The sequence below is a fragment of the Drosophila santomea genome, chromosome X (genome assembly GCF_016746245.2).
Source record: "Drosophila santomea strain STO CAGO 1482 chromosome X, Prin_Dsan_1.1, whole genome shotgun sequence".
In the NCBI taxonomy this organism is placed as follows: Eukaryota; Metazoa; Arthropoda; class Insecta; order Diptera; family Drosophilidae; genus Drosophila; species Drosophila santomea.
The window spans coordinates 6605738-6624337 of record NC_053021.2 but is presented as its reverse complement, the minus strand read 5'-3'; the positions used below and the strand labels follow the sequence as shown (position 1 = coordinate 6624337).

At 51.0% G+C, this 18600-nt stretch overlaps 1 protein-coding gene across 1 annotated transcript; it reads left to right on the top strand.

Annotated features, from left to right (window-relative positions):
* Positions 1–980: 980 nt before the first annotated feature.
* Positions 981–17170, top strand: LOC120455949 (hormone receptor 4). Its single transcript, XM_039642490.2, is given in 7 exon segments — positions 981–1389; positions 8846–11726; positions 11823–11971; positions 12036–13424; positions 13501–13622; positions 13725–14898; positions 14999–17170. Coding segments are annotated over 7 exon segments (6528 nt in total). The 5' UTR covers positions 981–1364; the 3' UTR covers positions 15787–17170.
* Positions 17171–18600: the final 1430 nt, after the last annotated feature.

The window sequence follows — 18600 nt, the reverse complement described above, 5'->3', positions numbered from 1 at the left end:
ATTCGTGGGCCAAGAGCATCAAGCTGCCCCAGCAGCAGCCACACTAGAAAAAAACGCCTGCCACATTGGCCACCATGGGCACCTTGGCCACATTGGCAGCTCCAAGAGCCGGACAAATGAATCCCGCGCCCCAGGATCGAGGTAACTGAGATAACTGTCTGGAACGCTACGTTCATTTTCCGGGCCAGCTGCTCGAGGGGCGCGAGTTGTTTTTCCGAGTGTGTGGCAGTAAGCTTTCGAAGGCAGCAGCCAGGAAAACCCACATTGCAATCTGTATGTTGCCGATGTTGCTGCTGCGCTGCAGAGCTCGTGGGCTCTTGTTTTCGATTTCTGCTGCTGTTTCTGTGCTGTTTCTACTGCTGTTTCGATTAGTATGTTAGTTGGGTTTCTCGAGCAGTGTCTCTCGCTTAAGCTCTCGCTGTTCTCGCTTCTCAGCTGGCAGTTCTCAGCTGGCAGTTCTCAGTTGGCAGTTCTCAGTTCTCAGCGCTGATTGCCGAGTGCTCGACTCTCTGGGCCTGTGGGTCTGCTTGACAATTTCGCTACGCGGCTGTTTTGGTGGCTGCCAGTTGCACATTTCCGTTATATCCGTCAGCCAGCAGTAGCAGTAGCAGCAGTCGCCAAAGCAGCCAATGCAGCCAAAGCGCACACACTGCGTATGAGTAATATTCGCACAGCCAAATCAAACAATCAAACAATCAAACAATCGAACAAGCAAGCAAGCAAATAATGCTCAATTAATCACGAGACTGAGACTCCACACACGAGAGCAGAAGCAGAAGAAAAAACTGCAATAATCAAAGTAAAGTCAAAGCCGAAAACTTGAACAACAAATAAACGAACTAAATAAAAAAAAAACAGCCAAAAAAAAAGTTAAGGTGAGAGGGGAGCAAGTGCAGCGCTGCCAACGGCGACGGCGACGCGGCAGCGGTACGGGCTTTGTTTTGGCTTCACTTTTGGCCCAGCAGCTTCGACTTCAGTTCGATTCGTGATTCGTGACTCGTGGTTCGTGGCTCGTGGTTAGTGGTTAGTGGTTAGTGGTAACTTATTCGTGGTCCGCAGCTCTTGAGGCGCGCAAAGAAGTAAATCTCGAGCAATCTGCAGAACAGTATATGCATCTATCTATTTGTTGTTATTTTTTTTATGTTTGTGTTGTTGTGAGTTTTGAAGTGAGCAGTTCTAGACTTGAGTGCTGGCATACTATGTGGCCACTGCCACTGGCCTCCGTGCTGCTGGCCCACTGAAGGAAAAAAGAGTGCGAAATCAAAGTTTGCGAGCAAACAACAACAACAACAACAACAGCAACAGCAGCCCCCAAGACGTCAGGCAACAAACAGCAGCAGCAGCAGCAACAACAACAACCAGCTATGCCTGGCCCGGCTTTGTGGTCCGGTGAGTGTTTTCATTTTTAGCCAGAAAGCCAATCTCAGCCAAGTCGAGCTTGCAGATGACGTTGCTCTCTCTCGCTCTCCTGCGCGATCGTGGGCACGAGAGTTGCTCCGCAGCTGCAAGTTGCACTTCCGCATGCCATCTCTCTCTTTCGCCCGCGATCCGTGGCTCCAGAACGCAGCGGTAACAACAATAAACTTTCACTTTAGCACAGTGCGCACAAGGGGCAGATGGGGGGGGGGGCGTAAGCTGTTGGCCAAAGGCTTCCTGGCATTGCAGCTTGCAGCAGCAGCAGCAGCAACAGCAACAGCAACAGCAACAGCAGCAGCGGCAATTGCAATCAGGTCTTAACACATTTGCCGCCGCTGCTGGGCTGCTCATTATAAAGTCGTAAGCCATTTGCGTTGTGTGAGTGCGAAGCGAAATGTCAGTGAGCAATAAGGAAATGAAATGTGCGCCAAACAATTATTGCACGTTGTTGCTTTTGCTTTTGCTGTTAGTGTTACTGCTGCTGTTGCTGCTGCTGCGGCTGCGGCTGGCAGCAGTTGAAATCGAAAGTGCTTTCAGACAATGGTCAACGAACGTATGGAAAGGGCATTAGAGAAATGCCGAATGCTGGTGTGGGTGCACTGCTAAAGACACGCGGAGTAAAGAGTAAAGAGTGAGTATTGAATAGTGAATAGTGGACATCAGACATTAGACAGCGGACAGTGAATAGCGAATAAATAACTAATGCGAGACATGAGCCACATTGCTTTTGGCCATGTCGAAATTCATGACATTGCTTCTACTGCTCGCAGTTAAGCTGTCTGCCCGCGAATTTTGCTATTGTCCGTTTGTCCGCATGTCCGTTTAGCGATGAACTTGTCCGTTTGTCCGCATGTCCGTTTACCGATGAACTTGTCCGTTTGTCCGCCGATGATGAGCTTGTCCACTGGCTCACTAGTCCTTTGTCCATCCAAGCCTCGTCTTGCTTGTCCGTTTGCCTCGTTTTCCGCGCCAATTGATCCCCATTGCTGCCGCTGTTACTGTTACTCATGTTGCTGCTGTTGTTGCTGTTACAATTGTTGCTTTGCTTTTCCTCAGCTCCGCTGCGCTGTTCGCTCGCGACGTTGCGCAATCGCTTGTCATTGTCCATTGTTGGGTTGCTATTGCCGTTGCTCTAGTTCGAATTAACTTTTACCTTTCCACAGACGGCCACAGCCCCCCACCCCGCGCCGATCGCAGAACTCCATTGCCACAGTGGCAATGCGGGGGATTGGGGATGGGAGGTGGGGGTTGGTGGTTGGTGGTTGGAGGCAGAAAGCCTCAGAAAGCAGGAAGCAACAATCTGTGCTGCAACTGCAACACGGCAGCTCGCTCTCTTGTGGCGGCAGGAAAAGCTTTTGCTGAGCACCCCTCTCTGGACTCGTTCCCCAAACGCCCCCCTCCAACCTACTCTCTCTTCCTCTTCCTCTCCCCCTCCGCTCCCCTCCTCCGCGCCCGGTGGAAAGTGCATTGGCACAGTTTCGCTCGGCAGGCAGCAAGGAGAAGGGTGGTGGTGGGTAGGGCGCCTCCTCACAAAAGGCGAGTTAGCATGAGAGTTGGAGCTTTTCGGGGCAGCTAGGAAAGCTCCTCCCCAATGGCAGTGCCCCCCCTCTGCCTCCAGAGTGCCCCACCCCCTGGAAAGCCGCCCCTAAGCTCGCCGGTCAACGTCCACACCAACAGCAACAGCAACACCAAGTACACCCACACCACACACTGGCAGCACACACTCAATGCAACTTGTGCTGCTGCTGATGTGCTGCTGCTGTTGTTGCGAGTCAATTCTAATTTGAATGCAGTGCTTAGATAAGGGAGCAAGAGAGATGGCGCTAGAAGGGCACACACAAGCGATGGGAGAGAGTGAAGTTTTTAGTGGCAGCTAGAATGCAGTTGCAGTTGCAGTTGCAATTGCAATGAACCCTATTGCGAGTGTGTGTGTGGGTGGGGGAGGTGGGTGGAGGTGTAGGTGGAAAGGGGAGACTGCCAGCGTACGATAGAGGGAGGGATAGCGTGAGAGAGAGAGAGAGAGAGAGGTGGACAAAAATGAGCCTAGTGCCTCTGCTGGCGTCTGCGTCGCTGCCAAAGCATAACTATGACGTCGCCGCTGCCTGCTGAGCGTGTGTCTGTGTATCTTCGTGTGTGTTCGTGTGTGTGTGTGTCTGTGAGAGAGTGAGTGTGCTTTCAGTGTTTTTTGTTCGTTTTGTCTATTGGTTTTCATTTTCGTTTGCTGCCGACGTCGACGCTTCTAATGCTCGATCGCGATAGACGGAGAGAGGTAGAGAGAGAGAGATGGAGGGAGAGAGAGAGCGAGGGAGAGAGAGTGCGAGCGAGTAGTGGAAGTGGAGCCAGTGGGCCGGAGGGGGAGTCGACGCTTGCGCCGACTGCGACGCCGGCAGCGGCAGAGGCAGCAGCAGCATTTCGTGGCTGCTGCTTTCTTTCGCTCGCTTACTCCTTTCATTTCACTTTATTTCGTTCGCATGCACGCACGTTGGCCGCGGAGCAACATCTCCAGCAAACAGAAACCGAAACTGAAACAAAAACAGCAACAAACAAATAAAACATAAAACGTAAAAAAAAACAAAACGAAGCTACAAATACAAATAACAAAAAACAAATAGCACGGCACGGCAGCAGCCGTCGCTCAGACGCGGAACTTGGCTCGAACTATAGTTTAGTTTTTCAGTTTTTCAGTTTCAGTGGCCAGTGGCTAAAGTGCGGCGATATCGGGCGAAACGGTTAACGGTTGACGGTTAACGGTAGCCAGCGGTTCAGTACGCGCCAAATCCTTTTTTTTCAAGTTTGTCAATGTTTAAGTGGTAACGAAAGATAAAGAAAAACACATCAGTATATGTAAAGTATAGGCAAGAATCTGAAAGCCAAGAGTGGTATGTGCCCCTAGTTTTGACCCAAGAGACCTACAAGTAAAGACCCCTGACAACCAGAATCACCCAGAACCAACCACCCACACACACACGCATACACACACGCCCACACACACGCCCACACACACGCACACACACACAAACAGAAAAACACACAGTCTCATTTCCCAGTCTCAATCTCCATCTCAATCTCAGTCTCAGTTTCAATCTCTGCTCCAATCTCAGTCTCAATCTCAATCCCAATCTCAGTCTCATTTCGAGGATCAAAAACGGAGCAGCAACATCAATCGATTCATTATGTTTACATATTTTTTTCGAGTGCTTTAAGTTTTGGCAATGGACGCAGACTGCTTCTACTTCTAATCGAACCCAGTGACTACGCAACATGCAACATGCTGTAAAAGAAGAAGAAGAAGTTGACAAACAAATGGTTATTGTGATCGCTAAGTGTCGTTTGATATGTGTTTAAAACTACTCGGTGATTGCCAACGCCAACCAGCCAAAATGGCCCAGCATCGTTCGCTTGTCCGTCTCTACCTGCCCACCTAGAAGTAGAGCTGCCCGCCCAGATGAATGCCCAGCAGCCGCTGATCCTGGAGCCTGGATCCAAGGCCAGCAGTGTTGTTGCGGCAGCTGCCGATCTAGAGGCAGCCACGGCCTCGGCCTCGGCCTCGGAGGCAACTGCAGCGGACAGCTATGCCGCAGTGCAGCTGAATGGCGGCCACGAGGAGCAGCGGGTCAATGGCAACCACGGCTGCAGACGCGAGCAGCCGGAGGATCGGCCCGACCAGCCGGAGCAGTTGGATCATCAGCAGGAGGAGCCCGAGCCAGTCAAGGACGTGGCCAACAAGCTGACCATTATCAAGACGCCGCTGAACAAGACGCTGCTGAAGAAGTGCAACAGCAACAACAACAGCAACGGCAGCCTGCAACTGCCACACGCCAACAATGGCAGCAGCAACAACACCAATCTCCGCAACAACAGCAACAGCAGCAACAACAACAATAGCAACAATAACAACATCGCGGCCAGCAACGATGTCTGCGATTCCGGTTTGCAAAGCGGAAATAGCAATGAGCAAGAACCATTTGGCAACAACGATCGCCATCACCACATCTACCACCACCACCACCATCACTACCATCATCACCATGGCGGCGATAAGAGCGAGGCGAGCGGCGACACTCCATCCCCGTCCGACGCGGATCACCCCAAGGACGAGCCCACAGCGCAGGATAATAGCGCTGGACAGGACAATCAAGCAGGAGCAGCAGCAGCAGCAGGAGCAGGAACAGCAGGAGCTGCAGAGCCAGGAGAAGGAGCAACTGCGGCTGCAGCCACGTGCGGCCCCAGCAAGTGCAACAAGTGCAACTCGCACAACAACAACAGCAACTGCAACAATAACAATAATACCATCAGCAACAACAACAACAATAATAACACAAGCAGCAATGCCATTGCCAACAACAATAACAACAACAACAATAGCAGCAACAACAACAACAATAATAACCATTACAACAATTACAATAACTATTATAAGAAAAAGTCTCGTATGCCGCCCATTTGCCGTTAGTATTGCATCCATCTATATACTCTATACACCCCGTAAATCATGCCTAATCATAAATGCGTAAGACACCACCACCCACCACGCCCAGCCACCCCTGCCAACCCCTGGCTTAGCCCTACCCCTACCCCCTACCCCTTCCCACACCCACACACACACAAAGACACACATTACTTACGCTCTCTATCCCCTCTTACCAACCAAAATTGCAGTCATCGAAAACCAACAACTCCCCCCAACCCCCAAAAAAGCAAAAAGAAGTGCACTAAACTGGAGCAACCAGCAATTGGCCAAGAAAACAAGAAAACAATAAAACAAGAACAAAAACCCCCCCAAAACCACCCAACCCACAAACACCCACCAAAAAGCACCCACTGGAATGCGTACTGCCACTGCCACTCTGCTCTGCAGCTCAAGGGGCAGCGGGCGGGGAGGGACGCAGTCTAGATGCTTCCCGAACGAGTCACAGTAATACCAAAAATCCAAGCAAATACAATTACGAATACAAATACAAGTACAAAATCCAAATTCAAATCCAAATCCAAATTCAATGAAATAACGATAACCCCCCCACAAGTAAACTCAAACACACACAAAAGCAAATGCAAAAGCAAATGCAAATGCAAATGCAAATGCAAAAATAACATCGGCAAGAAAAGAAAATCCACAGCAACAAGAACAACAAAATCAAAAACAAAAACAAAAACAACAACAACGATCGGCAAACAAGATAATTTTTTGTTTTTATCCAAATTTGAACAATCGGCAAAGAACAGAAAAAACGAAATTATGACATCCATAGGTAAATTTCTGACTATATTCGAAAAAAACCCAAATCAAGATCACTAACATTAGACACTTGTACACTTCAAGAAACCACACACACGCTGAAAAAGTTGAACTTGGCTGCAAGTTTTCCTTTTGACCACCTCCTTTCCCCCTTCTGAAAGCACCACGATTGTCTAACGACCCAACAAGATACTAATCCAAAAAAAAAACAAAAAACACAGCTATCAATCTTCTCCCTGATTCAATATTTGCTTCTATACTATGTTACTGAATATTATAAAATATGTTGGTATGTTTTAGTCGAAACCTCGCGATTGTTCAAGCTAAGTGCTCTAGATAAGCATTGCATCTTTAACAATCTGAAATTCTGAAATAGTTTATCCCACTTTAGTTACTAATTGTGTTCTGATAATCATGATCATCTTATTCAGTTAGTTAAGATTGGAGTTAAGATTAGATGCAAGGTCTATCTGTGGTTTGCTTGAATGCAGTTGCAGTTTCTGGGTAACAGGTACCTACGTACACCTCCGTGTATCTGGCCATATCTGAAGTATGTATACTTCTACACTTGCGTGTAGAAGTCTGCTCCACGCGCTCACGCACACGCACGCACGCACACACACACACACAGAGGGGCGAAAAGATATAGACCCAGAGAGGCACGCATGGTTTTATTGTTTAGAATAATCTTGCGCTTGATAATGAAAATAGGTCAAATTTTAAAAATACACACACAAACGACATTGTCGTCGCTGCCGCCGACTGCCGACTGTCGATTGCCGATTGCCGATTGCCGATTGCCGCCGAATGCGCGACGAGAGAACTTTTGCCGCCCGAAGCTGCATAGTTTATCTCTCAGCGCCAGTGCGTGTGTGTGTGAGTGTGTGCGTGCGTTAAGAGATCGCCATGGGATAGATAGTGAAAGGGGGAGTTCGAACGGGAAAGAGAGTGGGAGTGGGAATGGGAATGGGAATTTAAATGATCGGGAGCTTTGTGGCTTCGTGGGCGGACATCGGAAAGGGCGATGGAGCAGCCGTGACGATAGAGACGGAGCTAGCGAGAGGAAGCGAGAGGGAGCGAGAGAGAGCGCAGGAGGCATCGAAAGTTGAAACATACAGGTGCCAGGTGCACTGTGGTAAATCGGCTTACCTATTGGCTTACAAAATATAGGCAATTAAATCGTAGTGATATCACAGCGTACGTTGTACATACATACATACATATACATATATGTACATTCATTGCACTTGAATGCTCATAGCTTCGCTAATTGAAGAGCTATTACAAAATGTTGTGCATTTTTAGAATCGTGTTTGTCAGCTCTAAACAGTTTAATTTCAGATAAAAAAACTTTTTTTTCGAATTTTTTCGCATTTGAGTAAAAATTGTCCGTTTTACAGTCGTAATGGATTCAGGATTTTGAACAATTTTGTAGTATACTTTTCAACGCAAGAAGTTGTAAGGATTTAAGAATGGTGGGTCCAAAGCCACATGCAACATGTGTTCTCATGTGTAACCTGTTGATCCAAAGGAAAAAGGGGAAAAGAGGAGCCACCAAAGTGGCAAGAGGTGGAGAGCTTAGCTTTGACCCATTTTGCAGATTTTGCAGAAAGAACAGACACGAATCGAAGAGTGCTGATCGATGAAGCTCGTCGGGTAATTAAGCGAATTCCTCATATCATATCTTTTCGGCCAGATCTTCGCTGTTTCGGCCGCGTTAACCAGTTTTTCGCTTGGGGAAGCGAATGCAAATGATTGGTTATTTGTTTGCGTTCATCATCAGCGAATCGAGCCAATAACAAAATTCGGAAAGAAAAGAAACTTCCGCAAGCAATTTATGCAAACTTATTTATGCGTGCCAACGCCAACCACCCATGCGGTGTCTGAAAATTTCCCAAACATAAGCCGTTGTTCTAGAAATAATATTCATACATATATCTGCTTAAACTTGATTCACACGAAATGTTTATATGTTCATCAGTTGGAGTTTGCTGATTTCTCAGTGTGATCCATATTAACAACTAGGTCTTTTGTAATGTATACTATATATTGAGATCCATTAAATGAAATCTTGTAGACCTAAGATACATCTAAGTTACGTTACGCTTAGCCTGCAGACGATGCTGCTGCACATATTGGCCAACAACTAAACCAGTACCTTCGTATCTTCTCCCCTCCCCTTTCGCCCAGCAGGAATTATGACACTGAGCCGTGGCCCGTACAGCGAGCTCGATAAAATGAGCCTTTTTCAAGACCTCAAACTCAAACGGCGCAAAATCGATTCGCGATGCAGCAGTGACGGCGAGTCCATAGCGGACACGTCCACCTCGTCGCCGGACCTGCTGGCGCCCATGTCGCCGAAGCTCTGCGACAGCGGTTCGGCGGGGTCATCACTGCCCCTCCCACTCACCCTGCCACTGCCCATGTCGCTGCCACTGCCCATGTCGCTGCCCCTGCCCCTAACGGCGGCATCATCGGCGGTCACCGTCTCGCTGGCAGCGGTCGTGGCGGCGGTGGCCGAAACGGGTGGAGCTGGCACAACAGCGGTGACAGCGTCGGGAGCAGGACCCTGCGTCTCCACGTCGTCCACGACGGCAGCGGCAGCCACATCCTCCACCTCCTCGCTGTCGCACACGTCCTCCTCCTCCTCCTCTTCGTCATCCTCCAGCAACTCCTCCGCCTCGCCGACAGCTGGAGCCTCCTCCACGGCCACCTGCCCCGCCAGCAGCAGCAGCAGCAGCAGCAGTGGAAATGGAAATGGTCACGGAAACGGAAGTGTGGGCAAATGTGGCAGCATTAAGCAGGAGCACACGGAGATCCATTCGTCGAGCAGCGCAATTTCGGCGGCCGCCGCCTCAACGGTGATGTCACCGCCGCCCGCCGAGCCAACGAGATCCAGTCCAGCCACGCCCGAGGGAGGCGGACCAGCTGGCGCCGGTAGCGGAGCATCCGGTGGAGGAGCCACCAGTGGCGGACCAACGGCTGGAGTGGCCATCAATGAACACCAAAACAATGGCAATGGCAGCGGCAGCGGCGGTAGCAGTCGAGCCTCTCCGGATTCGCTGGAAGAGAAGCCCTCGACCACAACGACCACCGGTCGTCCAACGCTCACGCCCACAAATGGAGTGCTGTCCTCCGCCTCGGCGGGCACGGGGATTTCCAGCGGGAGCAGCGCTAAGCTGAGCGAGGCCGGAATGAGTGTGATACGCTCCGTGAAGGAGGAGCGGTTGCTCAACGTATCCAGCAAGATGCTGGCGTTCCATCAACAGCGGGAGCAAGAGACCAAAGCAGCGGCGGCTGCAGCAGCAGCAGCAGCAGCAGCGGCGGCGGGCCATGTGACGGTTCTAGTGACGCCATCGCGCATCAAATCGGAGCCACCGCCGCCGGCCTCACCATCCTCCACATCCAGCACACAAAGGGATAGGGAACGGGAGCGGGAACGCGATCGAGAGAGGGAACGCGAGCGGGACCGAGACCGAGATCGGGAACGGGAACGAGAACAGTCCATCAGCTCCTCGCAGCAGCACCTGAGCCGGGTCTCCGCCAGTCCACCCACTCAGCTGTCGCACGGCAGTTTGGGACCCAACATCGTGCAGACACATCATCTTCACCAGCAACTCACACAGCCGCTGACACTGCGCAAGAGCAGCCCGCCCACAGAGCACCTGCTCAGCCAGTCCATGCAACATCTCACCCAGCAGCAGGCCATCCACCTGCATCACTTACTTGGCCAGCAGCAACAGCAGCAGCAGCAGGCATCGCATCCCCAGCAGCAACAGCAGCAGCAACACTCGCCGCACTCCCTGGTGCGGGTGAAGAAGGAACCGAATGTGGGCCAGCGGCACTTGTCGCCGCATCACCAGCAACAGTCGCCGCTCCTGCAGCACCACCAACAGCAGCAGCAGCAGCAGCAGCAGCAGCAGCAACAACAACAACAGCAGCATCTGCATCAGCAACAGCAGCAGCAGCAGCACCACCAGCAGCAGCCGCAGGCACTGGCCCTGATGCATCCCGCTTCCCTAGCGCTGAGGAACAGCAATCGGGATGCGGCCATCCTGTTTCGGGTGAAGAGCGAAGTGCACCAGCAGGTGGCCGCCGGTCTGCCGCATCTGATGCAGTCCGCGGGTGGAGCAGCAGCCGCCGCCGCAGCAGCAGTGGCCGCACAGCGAATGGTGTGCTTCAGCAATGCCAGGATCAATGGCGTGAAGCCGGAGGTGATCGGAGGACCGCTGGGCAACCTGCGGCCGGTGGGCGTGGGTGGCGGTAACGGTGGTGGCTCCGTACAGTGCCCCTCGCCGCATCCATCCTCCTCGTCGTCGTCGTCGCAGCTGTCGCCGCAGACGCCCTCCCAGACGCCGCCCCGTGGCACGCCCACCGTCATAATGGGCGAGAGCTGCGGGGTGCGCACCATGGTCTGGGGCTACGAGCCACCGCCGCCCTCGGCGGGTCAGTCCCACGGCCAGCATCCGCAGCAGCAACAGCAGTCGCCCCACCACCAGCCGCAGCAGCAACAGCAGCAGCAGCAGCAACAGCAGTCGCAGCAGCAACAGCAACAGCAACAGCAGCAAGCGCAGCAGCAGCAACAGTCGCTGGGCCAGCAGCAGCACTGCCTCTCCTCGCCATCGGCGGGATCACTGACGCCCTCCTCCTCCTCCGGCGGCGGTTCGGTGTCTGGCGGCGGAGTGGGCGGACCACTCACGCCCTCATCGGTGGCGCCGCAGAACAACGAGGAGGCCGCCCAACTGCTGCTCTCGCTGGGACAGACGCGCATCCAGGACATGAGATCACGGCCACACCCCTTCCGCACACCGCACGCCCTCAACATGGAGCGTCTGTGGGCGGGAGACTACTCGCAATTGCCGCCCGGCCAGCTGCAGGCCCTCAATCTCAGTGCCCAGCAGCAGCAGTGGGGCAGCAGCAACTCCACGGGTCTCGGTGGCGTTGGCGGCGGCATGGGCGGACGCAACCTGGAGGCGCCGCACGAGCCGACCGACGAGGACGAACAGCCGCTCGTGTGCATGATCTGCGAGGACAAGGCCACCGGCCTGCACTACGGCATCATCACCTGCGAGGGGTAAGTAACCACCCGCTAACCTTAATGGCTCAGCTTTCTGCTGAATCTTGGACATGGTTAGCATGGCTAATAATCTTGGTGTTCCTTGGTGTTCAGGTGCAAGGGCTTCTTCAAGCGGACGGTGCAGAACCGACGAGTCTACACCTGCGTGGCGGACGGCACCTGCGAGATAACCAAAGCACAGCGCAACCGTTGTCAGTATTGTCGATTTAAGAAGTGCATCGAGCAGGGCATGGTGCTGCAAGGTGAGTACATTGTTCCCCGGGCCAAACCACGCGGATGCCTAACCGGGAATCCCGTTTCTTTCAGCCGTTCGCGAGGATCGCATGCCAGGCGGACGCAATAGTGGCGCCGTCTACAATTTGTACAAGGTGAAGTACAAGAAGCACAAGAAGACCAACCAGAAGCAGCAGCAGCAGGCCGCCCAACAGCAGCAGCAGCAGCAACAGGCGGCGCAGCAGCAGCACCAGCAACAGCAGCAGCATCAACAGCACCAGCACCAGCAGCAGCAGCAGCAGTTGCACTCGCCGCTCCACCATCACCACCACCAGGGCCACCAATCGCACCACGCGCAGCAGCAGCACCACCCACAGCTGTCGCCGCATCACCTGCTCTCGCCGCAGCAGCAGCAACTTGCCGCCGCGGTGGCAGCAGCTGCGCAGCACCAACAGCAACAGCAGCAGCAGGCCAAGCTGATGGGCGGCGTGGTGGACATGAAGCCCATGTTCCTCGGCCCCGCTTTGAAGCCGGAGCTGCTGCAAGCACCACCCATGCACAGTCCGGCGCAGCAACAACAGCAACAGCAGCAGCAACAACAGGCCTCGCCGCATCTCTCGCTTAGCTCGCCGCACCAGCAGCAGCAGCAGCAGCAGCAGGGACAGCACCAAAACCACCACCAGCAACAAGGTGGTGGTGGCGGAGGAGCTGGCGGTGGAGCCCAACTGCCGCCGCACCTGGTGAACGGAACTATACTGAAAACGGCCCTGACCAATCCCAGCGAGATTGTGCATCTGCGCCACCGCCTCGACTCGGCGGTCAGTTCGTCCAAGGACCGACAGATCTCGTACGAGCACGCCTTGGGCATGATCCAGACGCTGATCGACTGCGATGCGATGGAGGACATTGCCACACTGCCGCACTTCAGCGAGTTCCTCGAGGACAAGTCGGAGATTAGCGAGAAACTGTGCAACATCGGCGATTCCATAGTCCACAAGCTGGTGTCGTGGACAAAGAAGTTGCCCTTCTACCTGGAGATCCCCGTGGAGATACACACCAAACTACTGACGGACAAGTGGCACGAGATCCTTATTCTCACCACGGCCGCCTACCAGGCGTTGCATGGCAAGCGGCGCGGCGAAAGTGGAGGTGCAGGTGGAGGTGGTGGCAGCAGGCATGGTTCGCCGGCATCAACGCCACTGAACACGCCCACTGGCACGCCGTTGAGCACGCCGATACCCTCGCCCGCCCAGCCACTTCACAAGGATGACCCGGAGTTTGTCAGCGAGGTGAACTCGCACCTGAGCACCCTGCAAACCTGCCTGACCACGTTAATGGGCCAGCCGATAGCGATGGAGCAGCTGAAGCTGGACGTTGGGCACATGGTGGACAAGATGACCCAGATCACCATCATGTTCCGGCGCATCAAGCTCAAAATGGAGGAGTACGTCTGCCTAAAGGTCTACATACTGCTGAACAAAGGTACGTGGTTCGATTTGCAAAACACCCATTCATACAGTGCTCATGTTACCGTTTTTCGTTCGTTTTGTAAATCCAGCAGAAGTGGAACTGGAGAGCATCCAGGAGCGGTACGTCCAGGTGCTGCGATCCTACCTGCAAAACTCGTCGCCGCAGAATCCGCAGGCGAGGCTCAGTGAACTGCTCTCCCACATACCCGAGGTAAGTGGCCACTAACCACACGTAGTACTCTTTTTTTCCAACGAAGCCATCAATCTGTTTTGTTCTGTGACTCATCGCTGCTCTAACCCGATCCCCTTGCAGATTCAGGCTGCGGCCAGTCTGCTGCTCGAGAGCAAGATGTTCTATGTGCCCTTCGTGCTCAACTCGGCGAGCATAAGGTAGCAGATGCTTGAGCACGGACTGCTGCCCACCACCGCCAACCATCAGTCGGCGCCACAACCACCTGGTTCAGATCCGATGCCGGAGCGGCAGCAGCAGCAGCAACAGGAGCGGCGTCGAAGCAGGCAGCAGCAGCACCAGTTGCTGCGCAACTTGCCCAAGATCAAGATTGAGATCGGTTCCCAGCGCGATCCGGAGGAAGGGGAGTCGGAGCCAGAGCAGGAGCTGGAACAGGAGCAGGAGCAGGAGGCGGCGCTGGAGCTGGAGCAAGAGCAGGATGTGCCGTCCCGACCCTCCGCCGCATCCACGTCCATTTTGAAGACTTCACTGCTGAGCGGAGCGGCGGCCACGTTGGCCACCTTGACGGCGGCAGCCGAGCAGATAGCCCGCTCCTCGGCCAGCTGTGACACTGCCAGGGATTACTCCCATAGCAGCAACAGCAGCAGAAGCAACAGCAACACTGCCACAGCAGCAACAGCAGCAATAGGAACTATAGGAACTATGGCCAGCGGCAGGACAGGCAGCAGCAGCAACAGTTTAGAAGAGAGCAAAAGACTTGAGCATCAACAACAACAACAAAAACAACAACAGCAACAACAACAACAGCAACCACAACAGCATCAGCAGCAACAATATACATCAATACTACACACGGCCTTAATGTCACAGCGTTCCATGCCACCAGCGACATCACCAGCAGCGACGCCAACGCCGACGTTGACGACGGCAGCAACCACATCGCCCACGCCTGCGCATGTGCTAAAAACGGCGGTGACCTTAGCCAGTCTAAGTGAGATAGCCACTGCACGTCAGCAGCAGGAGCAGCAACAGCAACAGCAACAGCAACAGCAGCAATTGCTGGCATTGCAGCAGCAACAGCTAACGAAACTGCCCCGAAGGATAATCAACTTTAGCAGCATCCACACTGCCAACACTGCCACCAAAGGATTGGGAGCGCTAGCAGAAGCAGGTGGAGGAGCAGGAGCAGGTGCAGGTGCAGGAGCAGGAGTGGGCATGGGCATGGCCACAGCAACAGCAGCAGCAACAGTTGGACGCAGTCGTCAACTGGGCCTGAGTCAGGGTCAAGTGGTGAATGGTAAGCAGAAAGAATTGTGAGCCCTGTGTTTGCGATAACGTTTGTGTACCCCCCCCCCCCCCCCCCCCCCCCTCCTCCCCTCCCCCTATAACGCTGCCAGCGAGGACAGCAGCACGCCTGCTCAACGGCAACTGTTGCGGCCGATTGCAGGCGACAGCAGCAACAGGGGCCAGCAGGGGCACCAGCACTGCCGGCAGCAACACGGTCAACATACAAACTCAGACCGACGATGAGTTGCTCCCACTGCTAGCCATGCCCTCACAAGACGCTCCCACAGTAACAACAACAACAGCAGCAGCAACAGTATCATTATCATCATCAGCCACATCATCATCATCATCATCATCACCATCGACGATTTCATTAGCAACACGTGCAGCAGCAGCAGCAATGCAGCAGCAGCAACAATGGACTGCCGTGTCGACGACGCCAGCAACAGGAGTGATGATGACGACGACGACGACACAACCACAATCACAATCACAATCACGTGCAACATTAGCAACACCACCACAACAACAACAACAACAACAACAGCAACTATCACTGCCACAACAAAAGCAACCGTTTAATACGAGAATGAACAGAAAAACAACAACAATTACAACAGCCACCACAACAGCACCAACAACAGCAACAGCAACAACAACACGAAACAGCAACATCAACTTCAACAACAGCAACAATAACTATATGAATAACAATAATATTAACGCCGCCACTGCCAGAGTCACTGCCTCTGTCTTCGCCTCCACCTCCGCCTCTGCCACGGTCACGGCCACGCCCACTGCCACAGGTCCGCGCCAGCAACCGCCCCCGCGCACGCCCACAGCCACCTCAGCTTCTGTTACTGTAGTTGTGTTCAAAACAATGTTACCTGATGACTGAATTATTTTAGAATCGTACACATAGAGCATGTTTTATTATGATTACCACTATGATTACCACTTACGATTTACGATTACGATTATGATTATGATTACGATTACGATTATGAGTATGTCATGGAGATCATTAGACCTATTAACTATTCATTAGTTATGCATTATCGATTATTACTATTTTTACTATTACTATTGCTACATGCATAATGTAGAGCCTAATTGATCTATCGTGTATTTTAGTTTGTCTAATTGTTGGATCCCTGTACTATATCCCACACACACACACATACACACACTCACCCATATTTGATCCTCACCCCTCGCCTACCCACCCAAACAATCCATACACACTCACACATACAAACACTTACTAAGGAAGGGTATGCGCATATGCGAAGTTGAAACATTTTAATCATGTATTTTTTTTTGTGTTTTTGCTGAAAGGAGATGATGAAAGGAGAAAGGAGAAATTCGAAGAAGTCGAGCAACAGCAATTCGAAGTGTTAATTGAGTAGGATTATGAGTACGTAGCGAGCATGTAAGGAGTATGTAATGACTAAGTAAAGTTTACGTAGACACAATGCCACATACAGCTATAGCAAGCATTTAGGATGCGTGCATATGTCAGTTATCTATTTTTTTTTTAAACTAAAATCTATATAATGTAACGCAAGAGAGAGGAACGGAGAGCGAAGCAGGGCGGGAGATTCAACCACATAAAGTATAAATAGTAGAGCTTGAGCCAAGTAGCTAGTTTAGTGTACATCCGTTTTTTGGGGGCAGGGAAGTAGAGCAATTTGTCAACGAGACGGGGTTGTTGGGGGGTGAGCGGTAACGAAGATCGGTAACGGAAGTGGAGACAAAACGGAACCGGAACCAAAACCGGAAACGGTAGCGGTAACGGTAAATGACCGGAAACGGAAGCTGGACTGCCAGATCGGAATCACACATCAACCATTAGGAGAACTTCGCTCGCAACTCTTGCAGAATTATACTGTTAGCTACTGTTAGTTATCGAACCCAAAACGCCCAACCCACACACACTATACCTAAGTTAAGAACGCATAATCACATACTACACATAAATTACGCATAGTACATACAAGAAAGAGGAATGAGAAAACGAGAAAATGAGAAAAAAGAGAAAAAACAAAGATAAGGAAGATAAGAAAGAAAGAAAGAAACGAAAGGACTTCTTTTTTTTTTGTAAGCTCGATTGCGCAATTGTATATCGTAATCGTGTTGTCGTCGCAACCCCAAACGCCCCATGTCGGTATTGATGCCCGGATTGTTATCGATATCGTCGTACTACGTTTTATTTTGTAAATGTATTAATTTTGTTGATTTTTTTGCTGTCTGTACACATTTTTTTTAACAACATTTTTGAATAAATGTAATTCTTGAATATGCTTTATGTTTTTAATTTACTTTCAAACCCCACCAACTTTTCAGTTTCAAATTGGTTTGTATATAAAACATATAGGAGTCCCTCTCCCTTTTTACAAGTTTTCTTTATCAGAATTAACATTTTGTTTTCGAGCCAAAATCTTCGAGTTGGTAATGAATTTGTAGTTAAGGGAATTTCTTAAATAATGCCCAAAATAGAAGCAATCCATTTAAGCTCGCCTTTGAAATATATTTCTACACACATTTTACGCGCCCTCGGTTTTCTACTTGGAAATTCCACAGTGGCGCCACCTGCATTTAGAGACTCGAAATGTATGCACCGGAAATGGCAAAATCGGCTTGAAAGAAAATTGGAAGAATCTCTTGTGAATAGGAAACCCTGATAAAAAATCCTTTATGCCTGAATCCTTTAGTCCTGAAACTCAAATCCTCCCGTTTGAAGCTCTGTCAAACAAAATAACGAGTCCTAGCAATCCTAGAGCTGGAGCTGAGAGGGAAACCAGAAATAGAGAAATTAAGAACACAAAAAAAAAACACGAAAACAATGTTTCTCGGATAAAACCGACGAACACAAGATGAGAAAATATGCAAGAGTCTGACATCAAATTGCCTTCAAAGCGTTATTTTCGATTTTTTTTTTCCGTAGAGAGGTTTTTTACAAGAAAACGATGCAAAAACCAATACGAAATACCAAATAGCAAGGATATTTAGAGTACGTATATATGTGGATTTACATAAGCGATGAAATAATAATCATATGAATATGGGAAAAAAAAACAGACGGATGGAAAAGGACGGACGGCTAAAAGGATTAACATTTTTTGTAGATTAATTGCAGGATAAACAGCATCTGAAGGAAAAAAAGAGTCAAAATAAAATATTTTTGCACAGCGTGTTATCGAATAAGTGTTAGACTTTAAACGTAACTGTAATCGAGATTCAAATCAATCAAAGAACCCTTACCCTTACCCATCTCCTTACTTTCCTTCCCCTCCTTTACCACCTTTCACTCCTTTCCCAAACCACAGTCATACCCATACCCATTAACTCCCAGTTACCCACCCCGCCCATTTGATTATTAGGGCCAGGGTCAGATGGACAATTGCTACCGCTGGAGCAGAAGTGTCTTTGTAAATACATGAGAATAAGAAGTGGGACTTGGTGTTCCATCTGGCATCTCGAGATATAACATTAGTTAGCTAATTTTAACGACTTACACTCCCGGACTCACCAACTGCAGTCACCTGCCTACCCAGCTGCGACTTTTCGTAGATCAACTGTTTTACCCAAAGAAAAAGAACACAACACAACACAAAGAATATACTTAAATGCTCAACTTCACCACATGACCCAGTCACCCACTCAACCACTCAGCCACTGAACCACTCAGCCACTGAACCACTCAACCACA